The sequence below is a fragment of the Molothrus ater genome, chromosome 2 (assembly GCF_012460135.2).
Source record: "Molothrus ater isolate BHLD 08-10-18 breed brown headed cowbird chromosome 2, BPBGC_Mater_1.1, whole genome shotgun sequence".
NCBI classification, from domain to species: domain Eukaryota; kingdom Metazoa; phylum Chordata; class Aves; order Passeriformes; family Icteridae; genus Molothrus; species Molothrus ater.
The window spans coordinates 69,139,231-69,161,239 of NC_050479.2; the positions used below are offsets into that span (position 1 = coordinate 69,139,231).

A 22,009-nucleotide genomic window follows, 5' to 3' on the forward strand; every position below is an offset into this window, starting at 1 on the left:
TCGGGAGATTGAAGAACAGAAAGCTGCAGCATGCCCAGCTGTCTGTGACAACGGGCTGCTCCCCCAGCACCACCTCCCTAGTGGTGTTAAAGGACCTGCTCAACAAAGGAGGGTAATATGATCCCCTTCAGACAGGCAGTGTGCCTTTAAGCACATGAAAAAGATTGGGTTTTGTGTACACCGCACACCCACTCCTGTGCATGCCTCTCTATCTTTATTTAATGTGTTGTTTGTATTTAACTGCCTGGCTCCTTTCCTCTGAGTAACAAATGCCTTGCTAGTGGCTAATCTTGATTTTTAATGACAAAATTGGCAAAGAATTTAACATTAATGTCCATATATGTATATAAGTATATACACTCAAACATAATCTAGATTTTATGCATATATCTCAATAATATATATTGAGATATATGCATACATTTGCACACATATTAAAAAAAATAATGGTAATCAATAAGGGAACAAATTTACCAGCTCATAGACAATACCTTCCTTTTCTAGTTAAAATACTTCAGCAAGACAACATCTCCTCACACACAATTAAACAAATGCAAAGAATTGCAGCTACTTTGGTGGTTTGGCTTGGACTCCCTGCCATTGCTGCTACTATAGTGAGATAACTTCCAGCTTTGCATAATGCTTGGTCATGCCTTTGCTTTCACTGGCCTTTTTGCTGGTAGCTGCATCTGCAAATGACTACACTTGAAGTCTCTGAGTTGGTCTCAGCATCTTTCTCAAGTGTGTCTTCCCTAAACTGCCTGCCCTCTCCAGCACAGCTGATGGGGACACTTGGAGCTGCTTCAGGGACATAGCCAGATGCAGCTTAGGGTCTGATGCCACATCCTTTGCTTCTGTTTCTAAAAGTCTAGAGACAGGTGCTCAAATATCTGTTGGGAAGGCTCAGCATCTTCTGTAGTCATCTTGCCTCTGCTCTGTTGCTTGTTGCAGAGTAACATAAAATATTGGAGTTTCCAAGGCAAGGCATTTTGGAAGGATGTATCTGACACAATTCTTGCTTAAAACTGGAATGGATCACACCGAGGACTGATGTGCCTTGGTGATTTGGTTTTCTGAATGATGCTTCAGAAAACATTCAGGAGATGTAGTTTGGTCCCTTACTTTATGATCTTTTGCTTTTAGGAGTCTACAGTCAAATCTGACACCCCAAAAATACCTGTAATGCTAACAGCAGTAGTAGGAGTTGAGGTTTTCCACCTCTTTTCCTCTGTAGGACTTCTGTGTGAATGATGCTGTCTTGGGAATGGAAGCAGCAAAACCAGCCTTTGGAAAGGGCTCCCAAAGGGGTTTGTTACCCATGTATTGATCAACTGGTTGGCATCATCACTACATGCTTGTTTGGGGACCATGTTTGGACTAAAAATACAGGCTGAAAACCATTCTACATTGTCAAATATACCAGCACCAGGGCAAGCTCTTTGTTCTGCAGACTTGTAGCAGTGATTATACAGCTGTATGAGGGATATTTCTCCTCAGCATTCTTTTGGTCTTCAACAAATGTCAGATTGTCCATAGGACATGACTTTGCTGTGAGAGAAGGGTACTGATGGCAGTAGACATTTCCATGTGTTTCACAATGGATATAAGCATGTGTGGGATAATGTTGAATGAGGATTTCAGCTCACTCGATCTTCAAGGAGATGTCTGGGGACTTTGTTGGGCATGCAGCAAGATTAGGCTTAGGTTTACTTCTTTCTTTAGTAGAAAACTCCTTGTTCTGCTTAATCAGCTTTAGTTTTATGCTCTTCTGCAAATTGGAGAAGAAAATTCTCAGGAGCAGCAATGCCTTGAAGTAGGTAAGGGGTGGCTTTTCAGAAGCTGAAACAACTTGTAATTGTTGAGGAGGTGATAGTATTGCTTATGTAAAATGGTGCCCTGTCAGCTTATTTTTACACATGGTGTTTTATGTTTAGCTGGACAGATGTTTATTATGGTTTACTTCTTGCTGTCAACCACATGGCAGATTGCTTATTTTCTTATGGGTTTGAGGAATGGGGAAGGAAATCTATCAACCTGATATAATAGGTATGTTAACTGTTAGATAAAAGGAGGAAGAATATCTTATTTTATTTGAAAATACAATAGAGTCAAGACACAAAAAGTTGGACAGGGAACAAAAGTAATAAACATAAAATGCACTGTAAATAAAACACCAGTAGCAGTTGGACTATTGAAGTTGGTGGGAGCTTTGCCTTTGACTTTGGTGGGACAGGATTCACCCAAGGATGTGGCCCCTGGCCTGGGGTCCACCCTGCTAGGCTACCTGGGTGTGTCCTTGCTTCCCACCAGTCCCAAAGACCTCGGCTCCAGCCAGAACATGGAGATACTCAAGGTCTTGGGGTGAAACCATGTCCTACCCAGGGTCTGAGTGGCTGGGACTTCCAGCTCAGTGTTTCTCATCAGAGAAAGCAGAGCTAAGCATGTGCAGAACAAAACTCATCTATATTCATTCAGATTCAAATTTCCTCAGCTTGAAGGTGGTTTGGTACCATCTGGAAACATTTCTGGAATAATTTATATTGTTTTATGTTATTAGGACTGCACTATGCCACAGGAATACTGACTATGCATTCAAAAAAAAGGCTCATCTTTTCAAGTGAGGCTGGGAGTGGAACCACCCCAGAACAAAGGGTCACTTCAAAGTCAAGGATGACTGTTTCAGAAGGCGAAATCACAGCTGGATCCAACTTCTAAGGAGGGGAAAAATCATAATCTCTGCCAAAATCACCCTTTGATACACTTGCAAAGATAACAAATGATACACAGAAGGTTTTGGGCAGAGGTGTAATGACTCTGTACTGCATCCTGCTAAACCAAAAGATTGTTCTCCTGAAAAAAATTCCACCTGTCTTCACTGAAGGTCTCTTTGTTAAGTGACAGTGAATATCATTGAAAGTAAAAGGTTGATTTGGTACCTGCTGTTTCAAAAGCAAAGAAAACATGTAAGAGAGGCTTGGGTGGTGATCAGTGGTGCCTGTAAGATGAATGACAGTTCTGTGTGTGAGGGCCACAGAAGATGGCTGCATTGCAGACTCCCTGTTTGTTACCTAAAGGCTATAGGAAGTATTCTATTCACAGCAGAGATGCTCAGACTTTGACATGTTTTTTGTGAAAGAGGCAGTTGATATCTTAATCTGGAGTTCACCTGGAAGAGCACTGTCTGCTGGCATCAAGCCAGCTGCAGGATGTTGGTCTTAATTTCCAGGTCTGTCATAATTAAATAGCCCCTCTTCTAAGCAAATTACTCAGAAAAAGCAGTTCTGCTTTATTCTTGATGGCCACAGTACAGTGTGCACACCTGTAGATAGGCCCAAGGGAGCTTCCAAATGAAATTGCTTTGAGATATATTTCTTCTGGGACACTCTCCAGTGATATATAAGCTTGAAATAATTCACTAGGTTATTTTTTTAGTGAATACATTGTATGTCCCCCTGCACCCTAGGACCTTGCCAAGTTCTCACCCTGGTCCTCTGTCTCTGCACTAAGGGTCTGTTCCTCTCCTGGGGATGTTTCCCCTCCCCAGCCCTGTTTTTTGCCAAGGAAGCGATTTCTTATGATGTTTGTGTCTGTGACAATGCAGAGAATTGGGGACCAGTTTACCCCTTCATTTTCAGTGGAGAATTAAAACCACTAAGTTATGTTTGTTTTGCAGGATACCAGATTTTGTTAAGGTAGATGGCTGTGTAGGAAGTGAAAGGTCTACCATTGTTGTTAGGTAGCATCCTAGAGAGCAGCAGAGTTCATAGGAGACACTGCAGTACCACAATCTTCTTGTCTGTTTAACCCAGTTCAAAGTTTGTGACTGCTCTGTCCCAACTTTAGGGAGGTGGGCAGTTGTCCAGCTAAAAGCAATCCTGGCTGATATGGATTTGGGTAAGGCTCAGGTGAAAAGGAGATTGAGTGAACTATCTGACATGAATGCATTTAGGTAAAGACTTAGGTGTGTCTTCCTGCTGAAGGGAGAAGGTATTTTTCCCTCTCTGTATGTGTTGGGAACTCCCATGGTTAATGAAACAAGATTTTTGTAAGATTGGCCTAAAACCTGCTTTTCTTTATTTGTCCAAATCCATGTCTGTTGGGAGCGTGTTTGAGAGCTGTTGGTGGGGTACAATTCCTGACACAGTGGGCCTTATAAATCCCCAGCCCTGTTCCTGCAGTTGTAATTACTTTCTCATAGTAGGGGAGTTAGTGTATAGCCAAGAGAAAGGGATTTAAGCCAGGATTTATGATGGGTGTCTGGAAAAGTGAAGAGGATTTTTGGTTTTGTAGTTGATGCTGTGGTAAAAAAATTGAAGCATGGATTTAATAGTTGCCTCAGTTAATTAAGTTTCTTAGCATGTATTTTGCCACCTATTACTCTAGGTTTAAGCTGGAGCTGATGAAGTACCAATCTCACTGAACTGTACTGTAAATTGCATTTAGGAGTATTTTTTCCCCCACGTTATTCTCAGCATAGTATTGGTGTCTGTGTGCAGTGTATCCTGCTGGAAAATGTATGTTTCAGTCCAGCATTGCATTGGAATAAAAGAACCTTTTTCCTTTTCCATAATTAATGAAGAAACATTTTTAAAGCCCTGTTGTTGAAGCCAGCTAAATGGTGCAGTGTGGGTATCAGGATGGGGCTGTTGGAGCTAGAGGATGCAGTCTGAGATGGAAAATGAGGTTCATCCTTGTAGGCTGTGGGCGCACAGCCTGGAGATTTGTAGAGCAAAGCAGAGAAAATCTGATGTCTGCACAACACATCTTACAGAGGAGGTTGTCCTGGAGTAGCTGTTCCCCCAGGCTATCAGGTTGAGAAGTGTTACGTACATCCCTGCAATGTCCTCAGGTTTAGATTCATCCCAGTAGTATAGGGTTTGTGCACTCCACAAGCTCTCTGCAATGTGAACCAGAGCGTGGTAGATGGGCAAAGAAGGACATTCACTTTTAAAGTACTCTCCTGCCCAGAACAGTAGAACCCCTCTGAAATCTGAAAGACAAAATTTGCATTTTTAGTTTGCCCACTTGTGTATGAACAAAGTGACTGTGGAGCAGGGTGGGAGCTGGACTGGAATATCACCTCTCTCCCGGGGTTGCACAGGGTTTGCAGCGTTACTGAGAGTTGGAAGCAGAACTTTGGGGTTGTTTATTTTAATTCCCCATGGTAGGTCTTGATAAAATGCCAAAGGAGACGTTTCACCCTAAAAAGGGGAAAAAGGTGGAAAGTGGGAAGTTTCATTTGCTGAAATGTTCCAGGGCTCTAGTATTGTACCTGTGCAGTGATGCTGATGTAGGAGGGTATTCTGGTCTGGATAATGATGGCAGCATCTTTCTTGCAGGCCCAAACAGGAAGATGGAGTGTCAAAAAATTACGAATTTTGGAAACCAGCTTCTTCGTCGGAAAAATGTGGACTGCTCTCGAGAAGACAGTCGCCTCTCGCGATGCCTTAACACGTTTGACTTGGTGGCTCTGGGTGTAGGCAGCACTTTGGGTGCAGGTGTCTATGTACTGGCTGGGGCTGTGGCACGGGAAAATGCAGGACCTGCCATTGTTATCTCCTTCTTGATTGCCGCCCTGGCTTCCGTGCTGGCTGGACTCTGCTACGGAGAATTCGGTGCTCGAGTTCCTAAGACGGGATCAGCTTATCTCTACAGCTACGTGACTGTGGGTGAGCTGTGGGCCTTCATCACAGGCTGGAATCTCATCCTCTCCTATGTTATTGGTAAGTGTGGTGGGTGTGCTGCAAGATCCTAGCTTCAGTTCAAGGTGGCAGCCTAATGTTTAGGGTCACCCTTGTTTCTGGTCACGCCTGTGTTACTGTTACAAAATAGATGCTTCACTCTTGCGCTCACCAGGATTTCAGGACTCATCAGTGGGATGCATTTTTGATGGCTCCTGTGCTGCTGGCTGAGGGCTTATTGCTGCTGGGAATTCCTCTGAATCTCCACCTCATCCCTCTGGCATCCCCTGTCTTCTGCACACTTGCTAGGGTGCTAAAGAGTGTCCTCTCTGCTGAGAAAGGAGCTGCTCACGGAAAGATGGTTTTATACAGAGTGCCTGTACTCACAGTTGATCAAGGATTAATTCTGGTCCCTTTGGGATCTATTTAAAGTATCTGGAGATAAGAGTTTTGTCTTGTGAAGTGCTGCAGAATTAATCTTGAGATGATCTGCAGGTTCAGAGTCTCTGGAAAATACAAACCAAATCCCTCCTAAGTCCTTGACTCCCACTAGGAGAGGCCCTGGCTCAAGCTCAGAGCATGCGCTGTGCAACTCAGCTGATGCATTAAAACTAAGCCACACTTTGCTAATTAAGGATTTGTGTCTTTTCAAGCACATTCTGGGCAGGCTGCTTGTTATCACGCCTCTAAGGCTGCAACAGACCCACCAGCTGAGACTGAAAGCTTGCTAGTTAAACTGAAAACCAACTGTTTGCTAAATTACTAAAAGGAGTTGGTTTTTTTAAATGCATTTTATGAGATTTGTAAGCATTACCTCGGAATTTAGTTTCCATGGTGCTTGGAGGGTAAGATCATATCAAGAACAACATAGTGGCATAGCAGCTGCCTATCTGAGATCATGCTGGCTTTCCTCTGTGTGTTACCTGAAATATTTTTCTCCTCTTCTCCTCCTTCTTAAAAAAAAAAAAAAAAAAAAGAGAAGATGAAAAGCCAGAGTCAATAAACTCCTCTCCTTAAGAAATCTGAGTCCTGTAGCTATTTTGTGAATTACATTCACTGCAAGGAGTAGATAAAAAATAATTTTTAAAAAAGTAAGTGTTTAATTTCTTCCACACTTCTACGATGGACTCTGCTTAGGCTACACATAGAAAAATTGAACAGACTTCTTGGTAACTTTTCTTCTGTTCCAGAAAGGTAATGATAAATCGTCTCCTTCATGCCCTCATCTAGTTGGTTTTGGGGCCATTCCTACCATGATACTGGACGACCAAAATGAATGACATAGCCGTGGTTGCTGTCCCAAAACCTGATTCTGCAAATGCACAATGAAAAGTTTTGCCTACTGAATGTTCTACTCCGAGGATCTGGGCTCAGAGTGGTATTTCCGAGATTTTTTTTTTTTCCCCTCTCATAATGGATTTTGAACAACTGTCTCAGTTCTTGTTTCAGAGTTGACTGCTCAGTGTATTGTCACAAGGCAGGAAATTCAGTTAAAAATAAGTAGATACAATCCATGAATGTGTTCAAATACAACTTCCTTACTTTTATTTCAGTCCTGTGTCAAGAATGTGTATTTGCAAACTGTCTTTCTCATAATTTGTGAGAAAGGGTGGCTAAGGTGGAAAAACACTGGGGGAGGATATGAGGTGTAGGAGGTCTCTTTATCTTGCCCAGCTTTTTTCCCAGAACTAATTGCCCCTCTTGAGGGCAAGGACAACTCCCAGCAGCTTCTGGGGCGTGGAGGAGAAAGATATGTTGGGCTGCCACTGTAAGGCCCCAATCAACTCGCTCAATGAGACTTTTGAAAGTGTTTATAATGGTTCCTGTACTCTGAGTTAGACACACGGGAGAAATATCAACCAGATAGTCTCAAGAGATCAAAACAACACGAAGGTTTACTGGCAAACTTCTGAAAAATTAGGAGACTTTGGCTAAAGACTTACTACAACATCTGATCAACATAAGAACACTTCTCACAGCATTAATTTAGGCCATCCAACTTGACAAACTTTACACCTGTTAGTTACTTAAAATCTTCCAAGAAGAGGGAATTAGAAGAAGGAGTGAAAGACGGAGAAGATATAGAAAAGCACACAGAGCTACCAATGCCTGGGTTCCAGAAGTGTTCAGATACAAGCTCCAGGAGGAAGGTAGGGTCAAGATGCGCTGCACTCATGCTCAGCCATAAAAACCCCTGGGCCTTTGTTGGCCCTCCCTCCAGGTGGGACTTCTGGCCATTTGGCCTCTCAGGAGCTGGGTTAGGCAGAGTGGAGCCCTGCCCCTGCTGTGCTAATGCAGTGCTGGAACAGAGGCTGGGAGGTGTGGGGACAGGGCACTGCCTCACCAGGGCAAAGCTTGACACACAGGCATCCCTAAATGTCTCAGGACATCAGTCATTCCTCCCAGTCTCTGACAGGCACATGCTGCACTTCAGAGCCAGGGCTTGAAAGGGGAAGAAAGCTGTTTTTTTTTTCTTAATCTTGCTGAGAAAATGCCAAGCAGTGCATCAAAAATGTGCATCTCTAAAGAGCTTGGCTGGCTTGGTGTTTTCATGCTGAGGTTCTCAGACATCGGCTCAGGAAGTATTGTGAGGGTGGTAAAAGAAAACCTGGAGTCCCAAGGATGAGTGGCCAGTAACTTTTAATTAATTGAAGTGACTTGACTTGGGGGAAGGCTTGTGTGGAGTCTTGGAGGTGGGCGATGAGAAATAAATGGGCATGCAACTTAACAGTTACGGTCTAGAGAGAAGGAGAAAGGTGTCCAGGACCAGGATCTGATGTGAACTTTCTTCCGGGATGATGTGGGTTTGGGGAACTGTGCCAGATTGTGGGATGCATTTCAGGAACTAGAAACTGGTGGGAACTGGTAGTATGATGAGTAACAGCATCTCTGTTCAGTAGGTGCTGCTGGGGTTTCCTGGCACTTGGTGACCTCCTTGCCCATGCCTGTTCCTGCAGCGAGCCCAGCACCTGAGCTCTGCAGTTCTCCTGGGAGCTGTATGCTGTAGGCAGGAGCCAAATCTGCTCTGGTGAGGCTATGCTGACCCAGAACTGGGTAAATCCTCCTAGGTACAAGATGAATGTCTTTGCACTGTGCTCTCTAATAACAGCAAGATATTATCCAGGTGTCTGTGTTGTTGAAAGAATGTCAGATTCCCCCTGCTCCCTCAAGCCTGTTGGTTACAGAGAGTTCTGGATAAATGGGTGATAGTTATGTGGAACTGGCATTGAAGCAGCTGGCATCTAATATAACACATGCAGGAGCTGGGTGTTCCTGTCCTAGAATGTAAAATATTAGAGCTAGGACAAAAAATAGCACTAAAATAGTCTTTTTCCTCAAATCGTGCCAAAGCTAACTTGAAAAATTGTAATGTGGTGTATGATAACTTTTGCAATTTCTCAAGATTAAATTGATGGCAGCGATGTCCAAACTCTTTAAAGGTGTGTTCACACTGTGCACTTTTCTGTCTTGGTGAACAGAAGAGTCTCCCAACAGGTCTGTTCTGCAGCTTAATTTTTATGCTGTTGCAAAGCTGAATTGGGCAGGTGAGTGTTCCCAGCTGTGCTGCAGGTGCTGCCCACCACTGCTGCAGAGGATTTGGCTGTGGGTGAGCACAGACATTGTTTGACAGGATTGCAGGTGCTGGAGTTGGGACCTGAACACCCACTCACAGGTGAGTGTGGTAGGACAGACTGTTCTGGGTGGAAAGGGGCCCCTGATGGCATCCTCTGAGGAGCTGCTCTGCAAGCCAAAACCAAGACAAGGTCTTTCTTTAACTAGGTAATTATATACAGAAATAATTATGATATGCAATTAGATGCTGTTATATACAGTCTATGTACTGTATGAGACATTGGGAGTGTACCAGTAGCCATGTTAACACAGGAGAGGGAGAAGTTGGCTTTTATCCAAGCCTACTTATTTCACAGAATGCTGCCCCTGTCTGGTGGTAGCTCTTTGTTGTTACTATTTCAGTCCTCTAAAATTACTTTTATGGCACAGACACTGTCCCTAGCTTGCTTGTCCTGAGACCCCAGGTTCAGTTCTCACCCCAGCAAGCTGCACGTAGTTGGATGCACTCAAACAGAAACAAAAAGCAGCCCCAGAGGGCGAAGCCTGAGCACTTGCTGCAGGCAGGAGCTGTTCCACTTGCTGTGGTCATCCCTAGCATTCTGCAATAGGCTGACTTATGCTCAGATAACATGTAAATTGTATCTGAGTCTTTTTCCTGCTTGGATGCTCTAGCACTGGAGGTCAGAGTAGACCTGGGTGTTGCCAGAGTGCAGAGCTGGCCACTGGTGTGGTCTGGGTTCTGGTGCTCCAGCATTGCAGTGCTGGAGGGCAGCTGGATTCTCTAAGGGCTCTCTGCCTGGGCTGCAGCCACCTAACTGGGGCTGCCACGGACTTCTGCCAGCATTACCTTTGGACCTCTCTGGTAACAGAAATTACCAGGTTTGGGGGAAAGGCCCTTGGGGGTATGAGGAAGAGGTCAATCAGGGCAGTATCAAAGGCAAAGTTGAGGCTTGCAAAGAAGCCAGACTAAAAAGATTTTTCTCATCTTGTCAGCTCAGGGTGAGTCTGAGGTCCACCACCTGTGTGTGTTACTATCAGAGCAGATGCCAAACATGAACACAGGCTGTGGGCTGGGTATGGATATGAAAGGCTGCTCCCAGCACCTGGGAGCACATGCAAGGTTGCTTTGAGGCCCTCTGTATTGAAAAACCTTACAAGGCTCTCCCTGGTTTGGAACATGTGCCAGCCACAAAGGTGATCTTTGTCCTTTCTATCCTCTGGCAGGAACCTCAAGTGTGGCCAGAGCCTGGAGTGCGACATTTGATGAAATCATAGGGCAGCACATTGAAAAATTTTGTAAAAAATACATGACGATGGATGCTCCCGGAGTGCTAGCAAAATACCCAGACATCTTTGCTGTGGTGATAATCATCATCCTAACAGGTGAGGCACTGGAGGGGTTTGTGGGTCTTGCACCTCCTTGTTCTGTAATCTCATTGTTTGCTTTTGGAATGAGCATGAAGTCCTGATTTATTTTGAGCAACATATTAAAGACTTTCTTTGCTACAAGTGTTGGATTGACCTATATAGCTGCTGAGGAGTTAGCACAGGGCATAGCCTGCTTACAAGGTTTTGAATTAGAGGGGAGCATTCTTGATATTTTTGAGCCACTTTTAAGGCCTTCAATCAAATTTTTTATAAGGAGGAAAAGAAAAGATGACTTGTTATCCTCAATCAGGTATAGGAGTTTAATCCTTCCCTCCACAAATCCTATTACACAAGAATTTCATGCAGTTAGTCTATCAGCCTTATTCCCCCTTTGATAATCTGCCAATTTTTTATGCCTTGAGCCAGAAAAGTGAGGGAAAAAAAGAAAGAGGACTCGGTTACAGTTTCATGTACTACTGTTTTAGTTTTGGGTGTTTTTAAATGTGTACAGGCTTCACTTTGCAGAAATGAATACAAGACTCCAGAGAAATAAATGTGTCACACACAGTCTTCATTTCTTTTTTTTTTCTAAAAATGTGCCAAGCCTTTGTTCATAAATTGGACAAGTTTTGACAACTTGCAAGATCAAAATTCTTCTGAATGTTTACTTTTACTCCAGCTGGGTCTTGCAAAGCATTACCAAGTTTAGGCAAATTTAAGAAATTACACTTCTATATTCCTCTGCAGTTTCCAGCAGGCAGAAGCTTCAGTGTCCCACTAGCAAGGTTATCCTGACATTTCCCACTCTGATTGGAATGGCCTTCTCAGTGTGAGCTGTGCTCATAGGGACAGGTCTCATAAGCAAGGGATGCTTTGACATTTGGATTTGCATTTGGATCTAGGACTGCATGGATGGCTGCTGAAGCCAATAGTAGCCCTCTGTTTTCAGGATTACATCTGAATGGGAGAGATTTTCCCCTTTGTTCATTTGTATGTAATATTAATTGCTCTCATTTCAAATCCGAATCCGAACTTTCACTTCAGATACAATTTACAAAATTTAGAACTCCTTACTTTAGCAGTGCTGAGGTGTAAAATTACAAAGGTTACTTTGTAATAAGGTGGCTTTATGCTCCTGCATGAAGCAAATTCCATGGATTTTAATAAAAAAGGCAAACCATTCTTTTCTAAAAAAAAGCTGCTGGAAGAGCAGCTTTAGTCTCAAATACCATCATAGCAAGTTTATTTCTGCTTGCACTGTCCTGAGCTTCAGATTTCTAAAAAGTACCTTGCAAGTTTTTGTGGGCTGGTATGCAGTTATATCAAACATTCTTCTGATATGACTGTCTCAGCTTATTTCTTACTTTAAAAGAAGGAAAGGTGAGTACACGGGATGCTCTTCTCTAATTGAAGTGCCTTGGAGTTGCAGTAAAAGAACACTGTGTTGTGCTTCTCTTCTCACTTGGGCCCGTGTGAAGTTTTTTTACTTCTCCTTCAGCCTTAGATTTGAGTTAAAAGTTTCAGTTCTTAAAAATCAGACAACTGAAGAGGAAGTTAAGAGAGCTTGTCGACCTGAGAAGCCAAGCTATGCCTCAGTGAGATTTTGCTTCCCAAGGCCTGTAGCCATGCTCTTCTTCAGATAGATGATCTTAAGACCAAGCTGAAATCCTCCTCTCACTGAACTTGCTGGCAAAGCTCTTGCTGATTAAGTAGGAGCAGGATTCCTAAGATGTCACCTTCTTTTTTATCTTCAGCTCTAGAAGTAGCTATTGGAAGTAGAATCCTCCTGGATTTGGTCCCTGCTCATATTTCCCCCAGTTTCTGAGGAAAGTTGAGTGTTGTCCATAACTTCTGCATTTGGCCAAGACCTCTAAGACAGTGTTCCTTCATTGAAAACCACCTGTTGTGCTTTCTCTGGGTCTCTGTGTGGAGTTTGAGGCTGTGGGAGTAGTTTAAGTGTATTAGCAAAGCACTTTACCAGGGACACGGTCCACATGGGCATGCTGGATGGGAGGGTGTGTCACATTCTGCAGAAATAATGTCTGAGCTGAAGTCCCCATCCTACTTCTGACTGAGTGAATCCTGAGCTGCTTGGCTTTGTGAAGAAACGAGATGGGATAATTTGGGCAGAGCACAGCATGAGCACAGTTGAGCTATGTCTGTGAGTCCCCAGCACCTGCTGCTGATGGTGAAATACCTGACCTATGCCATTTTTTTCCCAGGGCTTTTAGCTTTTGGTGTGAAAGAATCTGCCCTGGTGAACAAAGTGTTCACCTGCATCAACGTCCTTGTCCTTGGATTTGTCGTGATCTCCGGCTTTGTGAAAGGATCTGTTAAAAACTGGAACCTGACTGAACAGGACATTTACAATAGAAGCCATAGCCTTTTCAAAGACAAGTAGGTTGGATATTTTCTTCTCATCTCAGAAGCTGGTGCATTTTCAAAAGCAAGTTTAAATGGGGGGTTATGGACTGAGTTAGAAAACCAGTGAATGGGATGGCTGCCTCCTTTGCCACAGACCTTGGAGGCAAAGCTGTCTTTGGTGTGTGTTTGCTGAAAGCAACCTGTACTGATGGGCTGAAAGTGCTTGGAGTAGGCTGTGTCATCATGGGCCCTGCTGCAGGACTGACCATTTCTAGCCTTATAACCAATATAGAACCCCAAGTTGAGAGAAAAGGGCTCTTTAGATAGTGTTCTACTCAAGTCTACACCAGGCTGGCTCTGGTGCCTGTATGAAGCCATTTCCAAGTATAGCCATGTACTTTGTTTGAATACTTGGGCAACATCCTTCGGCATTTTTATACCTTATAGAGACCTTGTTGCAAATGCCTCAATAAAATGAAGGCAAGTTGCAGATTATTTTAATGCATTGCTGCAAGCATATCATAAATCTGTTTTTAATGACATTTTGCTTGGCCAAAATTCTGTCATCCTACACAAGATCAAAATTAAGGAGCTTACAAGGCCTACCAGTAAGACAAAGCTATTAATTTTTGTTTGAGACTGTATCACACAGGATAAGGGCCTTTATATATCTCCACATATATCAGGACTTTTATGATGGCCTGCAAGGAAGCGCAGTTGGGCAAAATTGGGTGAGATTCATAAGTGTTGTGTGGGTCAACTTTATCTTGTGTAAAAGCCACTTCTTGAGCCTCTTTTCAAAATTCAACCTGCTGCTAAGAAATTGCTTCTATAGGACTGGTCCCTTCTCCTTCCCTCCTGCTATTCCCATGCAAGGAGCAATTACTGCAAGAGTTTCAAAGTATGAGTGCAGCTCTTTGACCTGTATGACTTACTATTTTTGTAAAATCTGTCTGGGGTTTATTTTATCATTATTTCCAGAGTGATCCACATTTGGGTTGTACTATTTCTGTTGGCCAGATTTCATCTAAGTCTCAGCAGAGCTTCTATGAGAGAGTTCAGATATGTGAGAAGACTTGCAGATTTGGGATTTAGTTTTGTTTAACTGCCTTAATTCATCTTTACAAAGACTTTTCACTGAAAAAGTTACCTAAGTCACTTGAACTGAAGGGTGTGCTTGTTATATCACTCAACACAAGGCACATGGATATGGGGTTGCAATCCACAGTGCTCTGGGATCAGCCTGTGTTTGTCTGTTGACTTGAATGAACTTTGGTTAAGGCTCAGCAAAGCAGCTGGTGTGTCAGGGATCCAGGCTCCACTTCTCTCTCACGGTTACAGGAATGGTTTGGGTATGAACTTGTCACATGGAATTTGAGAAGATGGGGTGGATTTTAAACCATCACGGCACCCTGCATTCCTTTCTTATGTCTACTCACCTACCTTTTATCTAAGTATCTAAAGTAAAAAGTGGATGGTTTGCATGTTTCTCAGTTTTCAGCTTTTCCAAAAGCTTCTGTTCAAATGAATATATGTATCTGCACACATGCAGTAATGTTAGGAAATTATTTTTAATGTTCATGCTATTTTCTCCTTGTCTTAGCCAAGACATTTTTATCCACCCCATAGAAAAGGTGGTGGGAGCAAATCATGAACCATTTTTATTCCATGCCTTCCCCAGGCTGTTGCAGGCCAGTCAAAGCTCAGCAGTGGGTAGGGCTTAGCATTATGCCTGGTATGCTAGCATATGAAAGGGAGAGCCTGCTTCTTCAAACTTTGGCTTTGGATTTTGTTATGAGCTGTGTGAATAGCTTTGTGACTCCCAGCTAGGCAGGATCACTTCTAACCCAGTGCCATGCCTTTCAGTCAAACACAGGAAGAAAAGCTCTACGGTGTTGGAGGGTTTATGCCCTATGGATGGAAAGGAGTCCTCTCAGGGGCAGCCACGTGTTTTTATGCTTTTGTGGGATTTGACTGTATTGCTACTACAGGTAAGAGGGAAGATGTCTTCATTGTGGTTATGAACCTGGCTGCCGGTAGATCGACTTTCAGTAACATTGGAGAGCACAGATAATAGGGAATTCAGGACACCACATTTGTTGTCCCTCTAAACCTCAGCTCAAAATAGGCTTTTGGCTCAGTTGCTCCTAATAGTGAAAGTGCTACATTTGTTCGAGTTCCTGAGTGCCTTAGTGCTAACTTCTAGCTGCTGTAGCACACAGATAAACTGTATAACCATGAGCTTCCTCCCTTCTTTGCCTTCAGGGCCCAAGCTAGTGGATGGTCAGTGATGACACAACCAGGTCAGATGTTCAGGTTTTCCAGCTAGGCAAACAGGGAAGGCCCAGGTTCACATGTCTGGTATGGGTTAGAGCCTCTAATTGTAGATGATACTTTAATCAACAGGTTATTCTGGAACAGTGTTCTTCAGTGCCTTCAGCTGAAGAAGCTCTGATGGCTTGGAGTATTTTAAAGATCCAGAGAAAGAGGAAGCCTCTGGGGAGTAAACTGTACCCTAGAGCTGTGCTTTAGAATCAGGAGATTTTACATGTCAAGGTTACGAGGTCTCATTTTGAGAGAGAAGCTATCAGCATGGTCATAATTCTTGGAGCTAAGATGAATCTTAATTTCCTGAAGAAAGGATTATCCTTAATTTCACATTTGGCAAGAACGGTTGGAGCAGAGGGAGAACGGAATCATCACAGACAGATAAAGATTTACCGTGTCTTCCAAGCAAGGAGCTGGAGAAGTGTTGGCTCCATTACTCCAGCCAGCCCTGGAGCTTCTCCTTGTGGGAGAAACATTCATCTACTTTTGACTTGTAGGTGTATGGATCTGTGTTTATCAGTTCATCCTGTTGAAATGCTGTACCTCAGGAGCTCTTGCTTTCAGAGCAGTTTTATAGGACTAGGAAAGTGCAAATCTGTTCTGTAATTGATCACTGCCTGAATTTTGAGGAATTTTGGGTTTTTGCACACATTTTTTCCTGCTTGGTTGTTGAAAATTTTCCATAAAAACTAGAGAAGGTCCTTCTGTTATGAGGCGTGTTCAAAGAGCCATATGACTTTCAGGCACTCTGTCCTTCTCCAGAAATGGGCACCTATGGTGTATTAGTCCTGGTGTATTAGTTCTAGTAGAGATGGTACTAAAATGGACATCCATGGATTTTCCCTGCAACTGCACAATACTTTCTTGTTCCATCATCTGTGATCATTGAACTCTTCTTGGGTCTGCACCATCAGTAGGATAGAAGGAGTAGGATAGAAGGATGATCTGTTTTGGGCAAAGCACTATTTTAATCCAGATTGTTTCTGTGCCTGAGTTTACAAGGCTTCCACGAATGTGTGTCAGAAGTGACAGGAGCAGCAGAAATGGGAGCAAACAGGCTGTGATAACCCAAGTGGATGGAGCAGGCCATCAACAGCATTATGGTCAAAGAGCACCTCTGTACCCATGAAACCTTTGAAAGCCCCAGGCAGCATGCCTGCCCTAGGTTGGGATAAAGGTCTTGCTTGTCATTTAGTTGATATTTAAATTTCTTTCTTCTAGGTGAGGAGGTAAAAAACCCTCAGAAGGCCATTCCTATTGGCATTGTGGCATCTCTTCTTATCTGCTTTGTGGCTTATTTTGGCGTGTCGGCTGCCCTGACGCTCATGATGCCTTACTACCGGCTGGATACCAATAGCCCTTTACCCAATGCCTTTAAATACGTGGGTTGGGATGGAGCCAATTATGCAGTGGCTGTTGGTTCCTTGTGTGCACTTTCTACGAGGTAAGACACTGCTCTTCATTTTTGCATCTCTCAAGGTACATGTCTCATGTACCTCCATCTCCTTTAAGAAATGGAGTGGAGACCAGGGATGAAATTCAGGGCTACTGACCTCAAAAGGACTAGATTTCACCCTGTGGTAGGTACTAGAGAAGCAGGTAACCAGTATCACTTCAGAAAGTCCCATCTTAGCAGAAGAAACCAGCAGGTGCATCTCAGGAATATAAATCTGGATTGAATTACTAAATCATGGAGGCAGCTATGCAATGCTGGCACGGTTTGGGTGCAAGACATCCTGGCCTGCTGGGTGGAGAGCAGACTTGTGTCAGGTGGTGCAGGGTGCATCTTCAGGAGCACATGGGGCTTACCATATCCAGGGCCATCTGTCTGCAGGTTACCTGCAGGACAGCCATCTGGATGGGAGGCAGGGCAGGCTGGAGGCAGAACTTTTCACCTCTTGAACTTGGAAGGCCTATTTCAGATCAACTTAGACATGCTCAATTAGGTGAGCAGCTCACAGAGGCTCGTAGAAGTTACAGCTCTTTTACTGCCTGAAAGTCAGGCTGGTTTTATGCCCCATGGCTAAGTTTAGCTATCCAAAATCGTAGAGCTGCACCTCAGTTACCAGCTATGGGTATTCAGAGGGAGCCCTTGAAGGAGAAGCTGAAGTGAATGAAGGCCACCTGTTCTATAGTTACACTGCCATAAACTTGTTTTCACTTTTGTGCCTGTGCTCAGCAGGAGGTGACATAAGTAGATTATTTCTCCTTCCTATGTCCGTAGTCTGCTTGGCTCCATGTTTCCGATGCCTCGAATAATTTATGCTATGGCAGAAGATGGACTTCTCTTTAAGTTTTTGGCTAAAGTCAACGAGAAGAGAAAAACTCCCTTAATTGCAACGGTGACCTCAGGAGCTACTGCAGGTAGGATCCAAAGACTTGCACAAATGTGTGGAAAGGAGACATAAGCTCATCTTCAGGGCAGATAAGTCTGCCTGACTCTAGCCCACTTACTAATTGGATATTGCAGAATACAGCATCCCAGAGGGTGTCCTGGATTTCCAGGGCATGCCCTGGGGAGTCTGGTGAGCATGAGAAGCTTGCTGTGTGCTTGTCCCTCTTTCTCAGAGCTCATTGCTTACAGTCCTGTCTCCTGCCAGGAACTACCTTCTTCTGCTCAGCCAGCCTTGAAAGTAATTAACGCCCTGCAAGGTAGCAGCCAGTGGTGCCCCAGCATCCTTGTGGCTGTTGGCCTGGCTCGGCTGGAGACACTGCACTGCCTGTGGGTAGCAGCTCTGCAGAAGATGCCAGAGCAGCCGGAGACAAGCAGATGGCCCCTATGGCACTGGCATTTGTTAATCAGTTAGTCACAGCTGGCAGCCATCCTGTTCTTCCTTCCTTCTCCTGGCCTGCCAGAAATATGGGAATTAAACCTCTTAGCAAGGATGAGCAGCTTACCCTGTTCTTGCAGCCACCCCCTTCCTCATGATGCCTGGCAAAGAGGAGAGCAGCCTTGCTGCTTCCGCTTTACTTTCTGCTGCAAGTATAGGATGAGCTGTGGGTACAAGAATGTGCCACCTTTGGTGGGGAGTTGTCCCAGACTGCTTCCCTGGGCTCTGAGCTTCTGTGAAAGGGCTCAGCTCCTGCTGCTGGGACTCACAGAGCTTCCTTCTCCCACACCTTCCTCTTCAGGTGTGTTTGGGTCCAGACCATAGTGGGGTAGAAAAAAGAGCAATATAAAGTAAAAAAAACAAACAACTTTGTGGTCTCATCCAAGTGGTTCATAGTGCCTGTGACCAAAACCCAGGGTGCAGGGACAGCATTTGCCAGCTGAGTTTAAAGGTTGGGCTGGCTGTTGGGCTCCAGGTTGTACATTAAGGCTGAGTGGGGCCAGGCTTGGCTCTGAGGTCCCTACACTCTCATATGTCTGTTGGTGCCACCTGATGTCTGACTGTGTGTCTTTTATCCACTTATTTGCCTTCTGAAAGCCCTATACAAATTCCTGTACAACCAGGGTTACCTGGTAAGGGGTGTAAGCAGGGTAGTCCCTAAGGAATGGCAGCCTTTTTCTGAAAATCCCTGTGATGACACCTGCTACTTCAAGATGTCCTCTTTGATGCTTGGTCCCACTGCATGCACAAGCCTGATTGCAACCCAGCTAAGCTGAGACACCAGGGCAAGGTGCTGCCCATCCTCTGTTCCCTCTAGCTACTTCCAGGAGATAATTGTGACTTTAGGAGTGCTGCAGCTGCACTGGGGGACTAACAATGAGGTTGTGGCTTAAACCCCTGGTTTTTGTTGGTAGTTGGGTGAACATAGCTGTGCGAGACAAACAGGCTGGAATTTACTGTAGTAAGTTTCCTATTGTTTCAGCTACTGAGGCTGGGACAGCCTGTGGAGTCTTAGGGTATTCATGCACCAAGGCCTGCCTCTCCTTCTCTTGGGACATCTTAAGCTCCCCTACCAAGTCCTGAGCAAGAGTCACATGTGTGCTGCATTGTTATTAACACTGCTGAGATGTGCATGTTCTGCCATGTTGCTGATTTTTCTTCTCTCTTACCTTCCTCTCCTCCTACAGCTGTTATGGCCTTTCTCTTTGACTTGAAAGATCTTGTGGACCTCATGTCCATCGGGACCCTCCTGGCTTACTCCTTGGTAGCAGCCTGTGTGTTGGTACTGAGGTAAGAATGTAGAAGCTTTGTCTCTTCTGGCACACAGAGAGAATTCCACACAGTAGACAGATGCCCTTATAGTTTCTATGGGTACATCTCCAGCTACAGGCATGTGAAGAGCTTGTTTCTTTAATTTTATGGGGGATTTTGTTAGTGGGATCTACAGGGAGGTCTTCTGAACTTGGTTAACCCTTGTTCTGTGCCAGTCCTGCTGTGGTCAACTCTAAATGCCCCGGGAGTTATGCCAAGGGGTAGGGAGGAAAGGTGTGCGATCCTGGATGCCTGCCTTGTCCCCACTCTTGTTCCCAATGGACAACCATTTCAGGTTGTCCTCCTTTTAAAAGGAGATTTGAGATGAATCTATTAGCAGGAAAAGAACTGAGCATGTGTTTGCAGGATCAGTGTGTCTTTTAGAAGTGCTGAGCTCCCACATCTTCCCAAACCTAAGCTAAAAATCTTCAGTGCTTGGCACCTTACGGACAGCAGTACTTGATTAATGAAAAAAAAATCTGAAGATCATGTTACTGAAAAGTACCTTTGTGTGTTGAATGACTTACTCAGAATCAGATGGAGGCTTTCACAGCAATTGCACTGAACTAAGAACAGTCTTGGAGCAGGTGAAGGGCCAGTGCTGTTCTGGGGTGCTTTGTGTTTATGCTCTGTTCCCTTCCCCTTGAAAATTCTTGCCAACTTACCCTATCCATCTTAAATTTCCTGATTTTCCAGCCTACTCTTTTCCTCAGAGCTAGAAATGGCTTTTTAATTTGTTTTTGCAAGCTGCTGTACCTATTGCATGACATTTCCCCCATCATGGGTTGGCAGAGGCAACAGCCTATTTTGTAGTGACCTTGGCAGCGGATTTGTCTGCCTCTTGACTGCTTAATGATGTAGCAGCTGAATTGTTTCCAAAGCTGTAAGACCCTGCCACTAGTTGCTTGCTGTGGCTGGACCCAAGGATTTCTCTGCATTTCACAAGTCTCAGTGTTTAACAAATGCCTCATTGTGAACACATCCCCACAGGAACAGTTTTAAGGTGACTTTGAAAGTGGCCCAGTCCTTTAGTCAGACTTGTGGCTGAGTAACTTGACAAAACCTTCTGTTACAGAGAGCTGAGGCTGGAAAAGTGTTTTTTATTTATGGTTCCACATGGTTGTGTGTCACAGCGCTGTTGAATGTGCTCTCCACACATGCAACAACCATTCTTGCTTCAGCTCTTCCTTCCTTATGTGGCAGCAGACAAGCTGGCAGGAGAGCCTGGGGTGGAGGGGTATGGGGCAGCAGGAATGCTGCTGCAGGGTGTGATAGCTGCAGAGCTGTTAGCTCAGCCACCTCTGTGCCAAAATGCAAGAGCTGAACTGCCGCAGGTGACACAATGGCCCTGGTTATGACCATCAGTCTGTCCCTCTGCTGTTTCCTTCTCCTGTCACCCAGTCATGTCTTGGTGACATGGATGACAGGGCTCATGAAAGGGAGCATTGTCCACTTTAGAACACTTACGTTACAACTACGCTGTAGGGGATAAGAGCTGGCCGTACTTGCTTACATCATGATGACATCATTCCTCAAATTTCCCCTTGAAGCAGAAGGGTATAGATGTGATGTGGTGCTGTAAAGGTCTGGCTTGTAGCCATGACTATCTGTGTGGCTTTTAAATGAGTGGTACCCTCATTTAAAAGCCAAACTAACAGACTCTTTGTGTCATTTCCTTTTCCTAGGTACCAGCCAGAGCAGCCTAATTTGGCATACCAGATGGCAAGGTCGACAGAGGAGACAGATAACAATGAGTCTGTGAGCACCAGTGAGTCACAGGCTGGGTTTCTGCCAGAGGAAGAGGAGAAGTTTTCCCTCAAAGCCGTACTGTGTTCCACAGAGTCAGATCCTTCCAAATTCTCAGGTTTGGTGGTGAACGTCTCAACCTTCATCTTAGGTGAGTGCTGGGCAGTGTGTCTCTGGGGCAATGAGTCAGCTGGTAGGGCTTTGTACTCACCATGGTGGGAAAACTCACCTCCTTGATGTGATTTTGATGAGCTTTTGTAATGGCCAGAATAACTGAAGATTAAATTTCTGACTTAAAAAGAAATCCACGGATGGAGTGTGTGGGGTTGTATAGTGGGAAAGGCATATCTGTTATGGTTAGGTTTTTGTGAGTCGCTGTTTTGTTTGTGAGCTTTCAGACTCGGCTTTGCCTGCTTATGATTTGTTCTTGGGTTTTCCCTGTATCTTAAAAAAAAAAAATCAGTAACCTTTGGTGTCTGTTCACAGGTTTCCTTATTGTGGGTATCTGTATCCTGACTTCCCTTGAGCCAAACATTCTGATAAACACTGTACAGATTATTGCCGCCATCCTTGTTGTCACTATCATCTTCATTATACGGAAACAGCCTGAAAGCAAAACCAAACTCTCCTTTAAGGTGAATGTCCTGGGACATGTAGCTAGGATAGAGGTGTCTGGGAGGTGGTTGGAGGAGGAAGTACATGTGTTGGCCTGTATCAGAAGGGGGACACTGGCCAAATGGATGTGCATAGAGTATAGGCATGATGTCAGCTTTGCTATCCAGGAGAAGCTGGAGACGCAGAAGCTGC

The 22,009-nt window shown here is 44.4% G+C and overlaps 1 protein-coding gene across 1 annotated transcript in view; it reads left to right on the forward strand.

Moving 5' to 3' along the window:
- SLC7A1 (solute carrier family 7 member 1) overlaps nt 1-22,009 on the forward strand; it is a 37,205-nt gene that overhangs the window by 10,229 nt on the left and 4,967 nt on the right. Inside the window, exons 2-10 of the mRNA XM_036404279.2 lie at nt 5,340-5,723; nt 10,479-10,637; nt 12,845-13,019; nt 14,853-14,977; nt 16,536-16,758; nt 17,539-17,678; nt 19,333-19,435; nt 21,142-21,353; nt 21,689-21,837. Coding sequence (XP_036260172.1) covers nt 5,354-5,723; nt 10,479-10,637; nt 12,845-13,019; nt 14,853-14,977; nt 16,536-16,758; nt 17,539-17,678; nt 19,333-19,435; nt 21,142-21,353; nt 21,689-21,837 — 1,656 coding nt within the window. The 5' untranslated portion in view covers nt 5,340-5,353. The remainder of the gene's footprint in view (nt 1-5,339; nt 5,724-10,478; nt 10,638-12,844; nt 13,020-14,852; nt 14,978-16,535; nt 16,759-17,538; nt 17,679-19,332; nt 19,436-21,141; nt 21,354-21,688; nt 21,838-22,009) is intronic.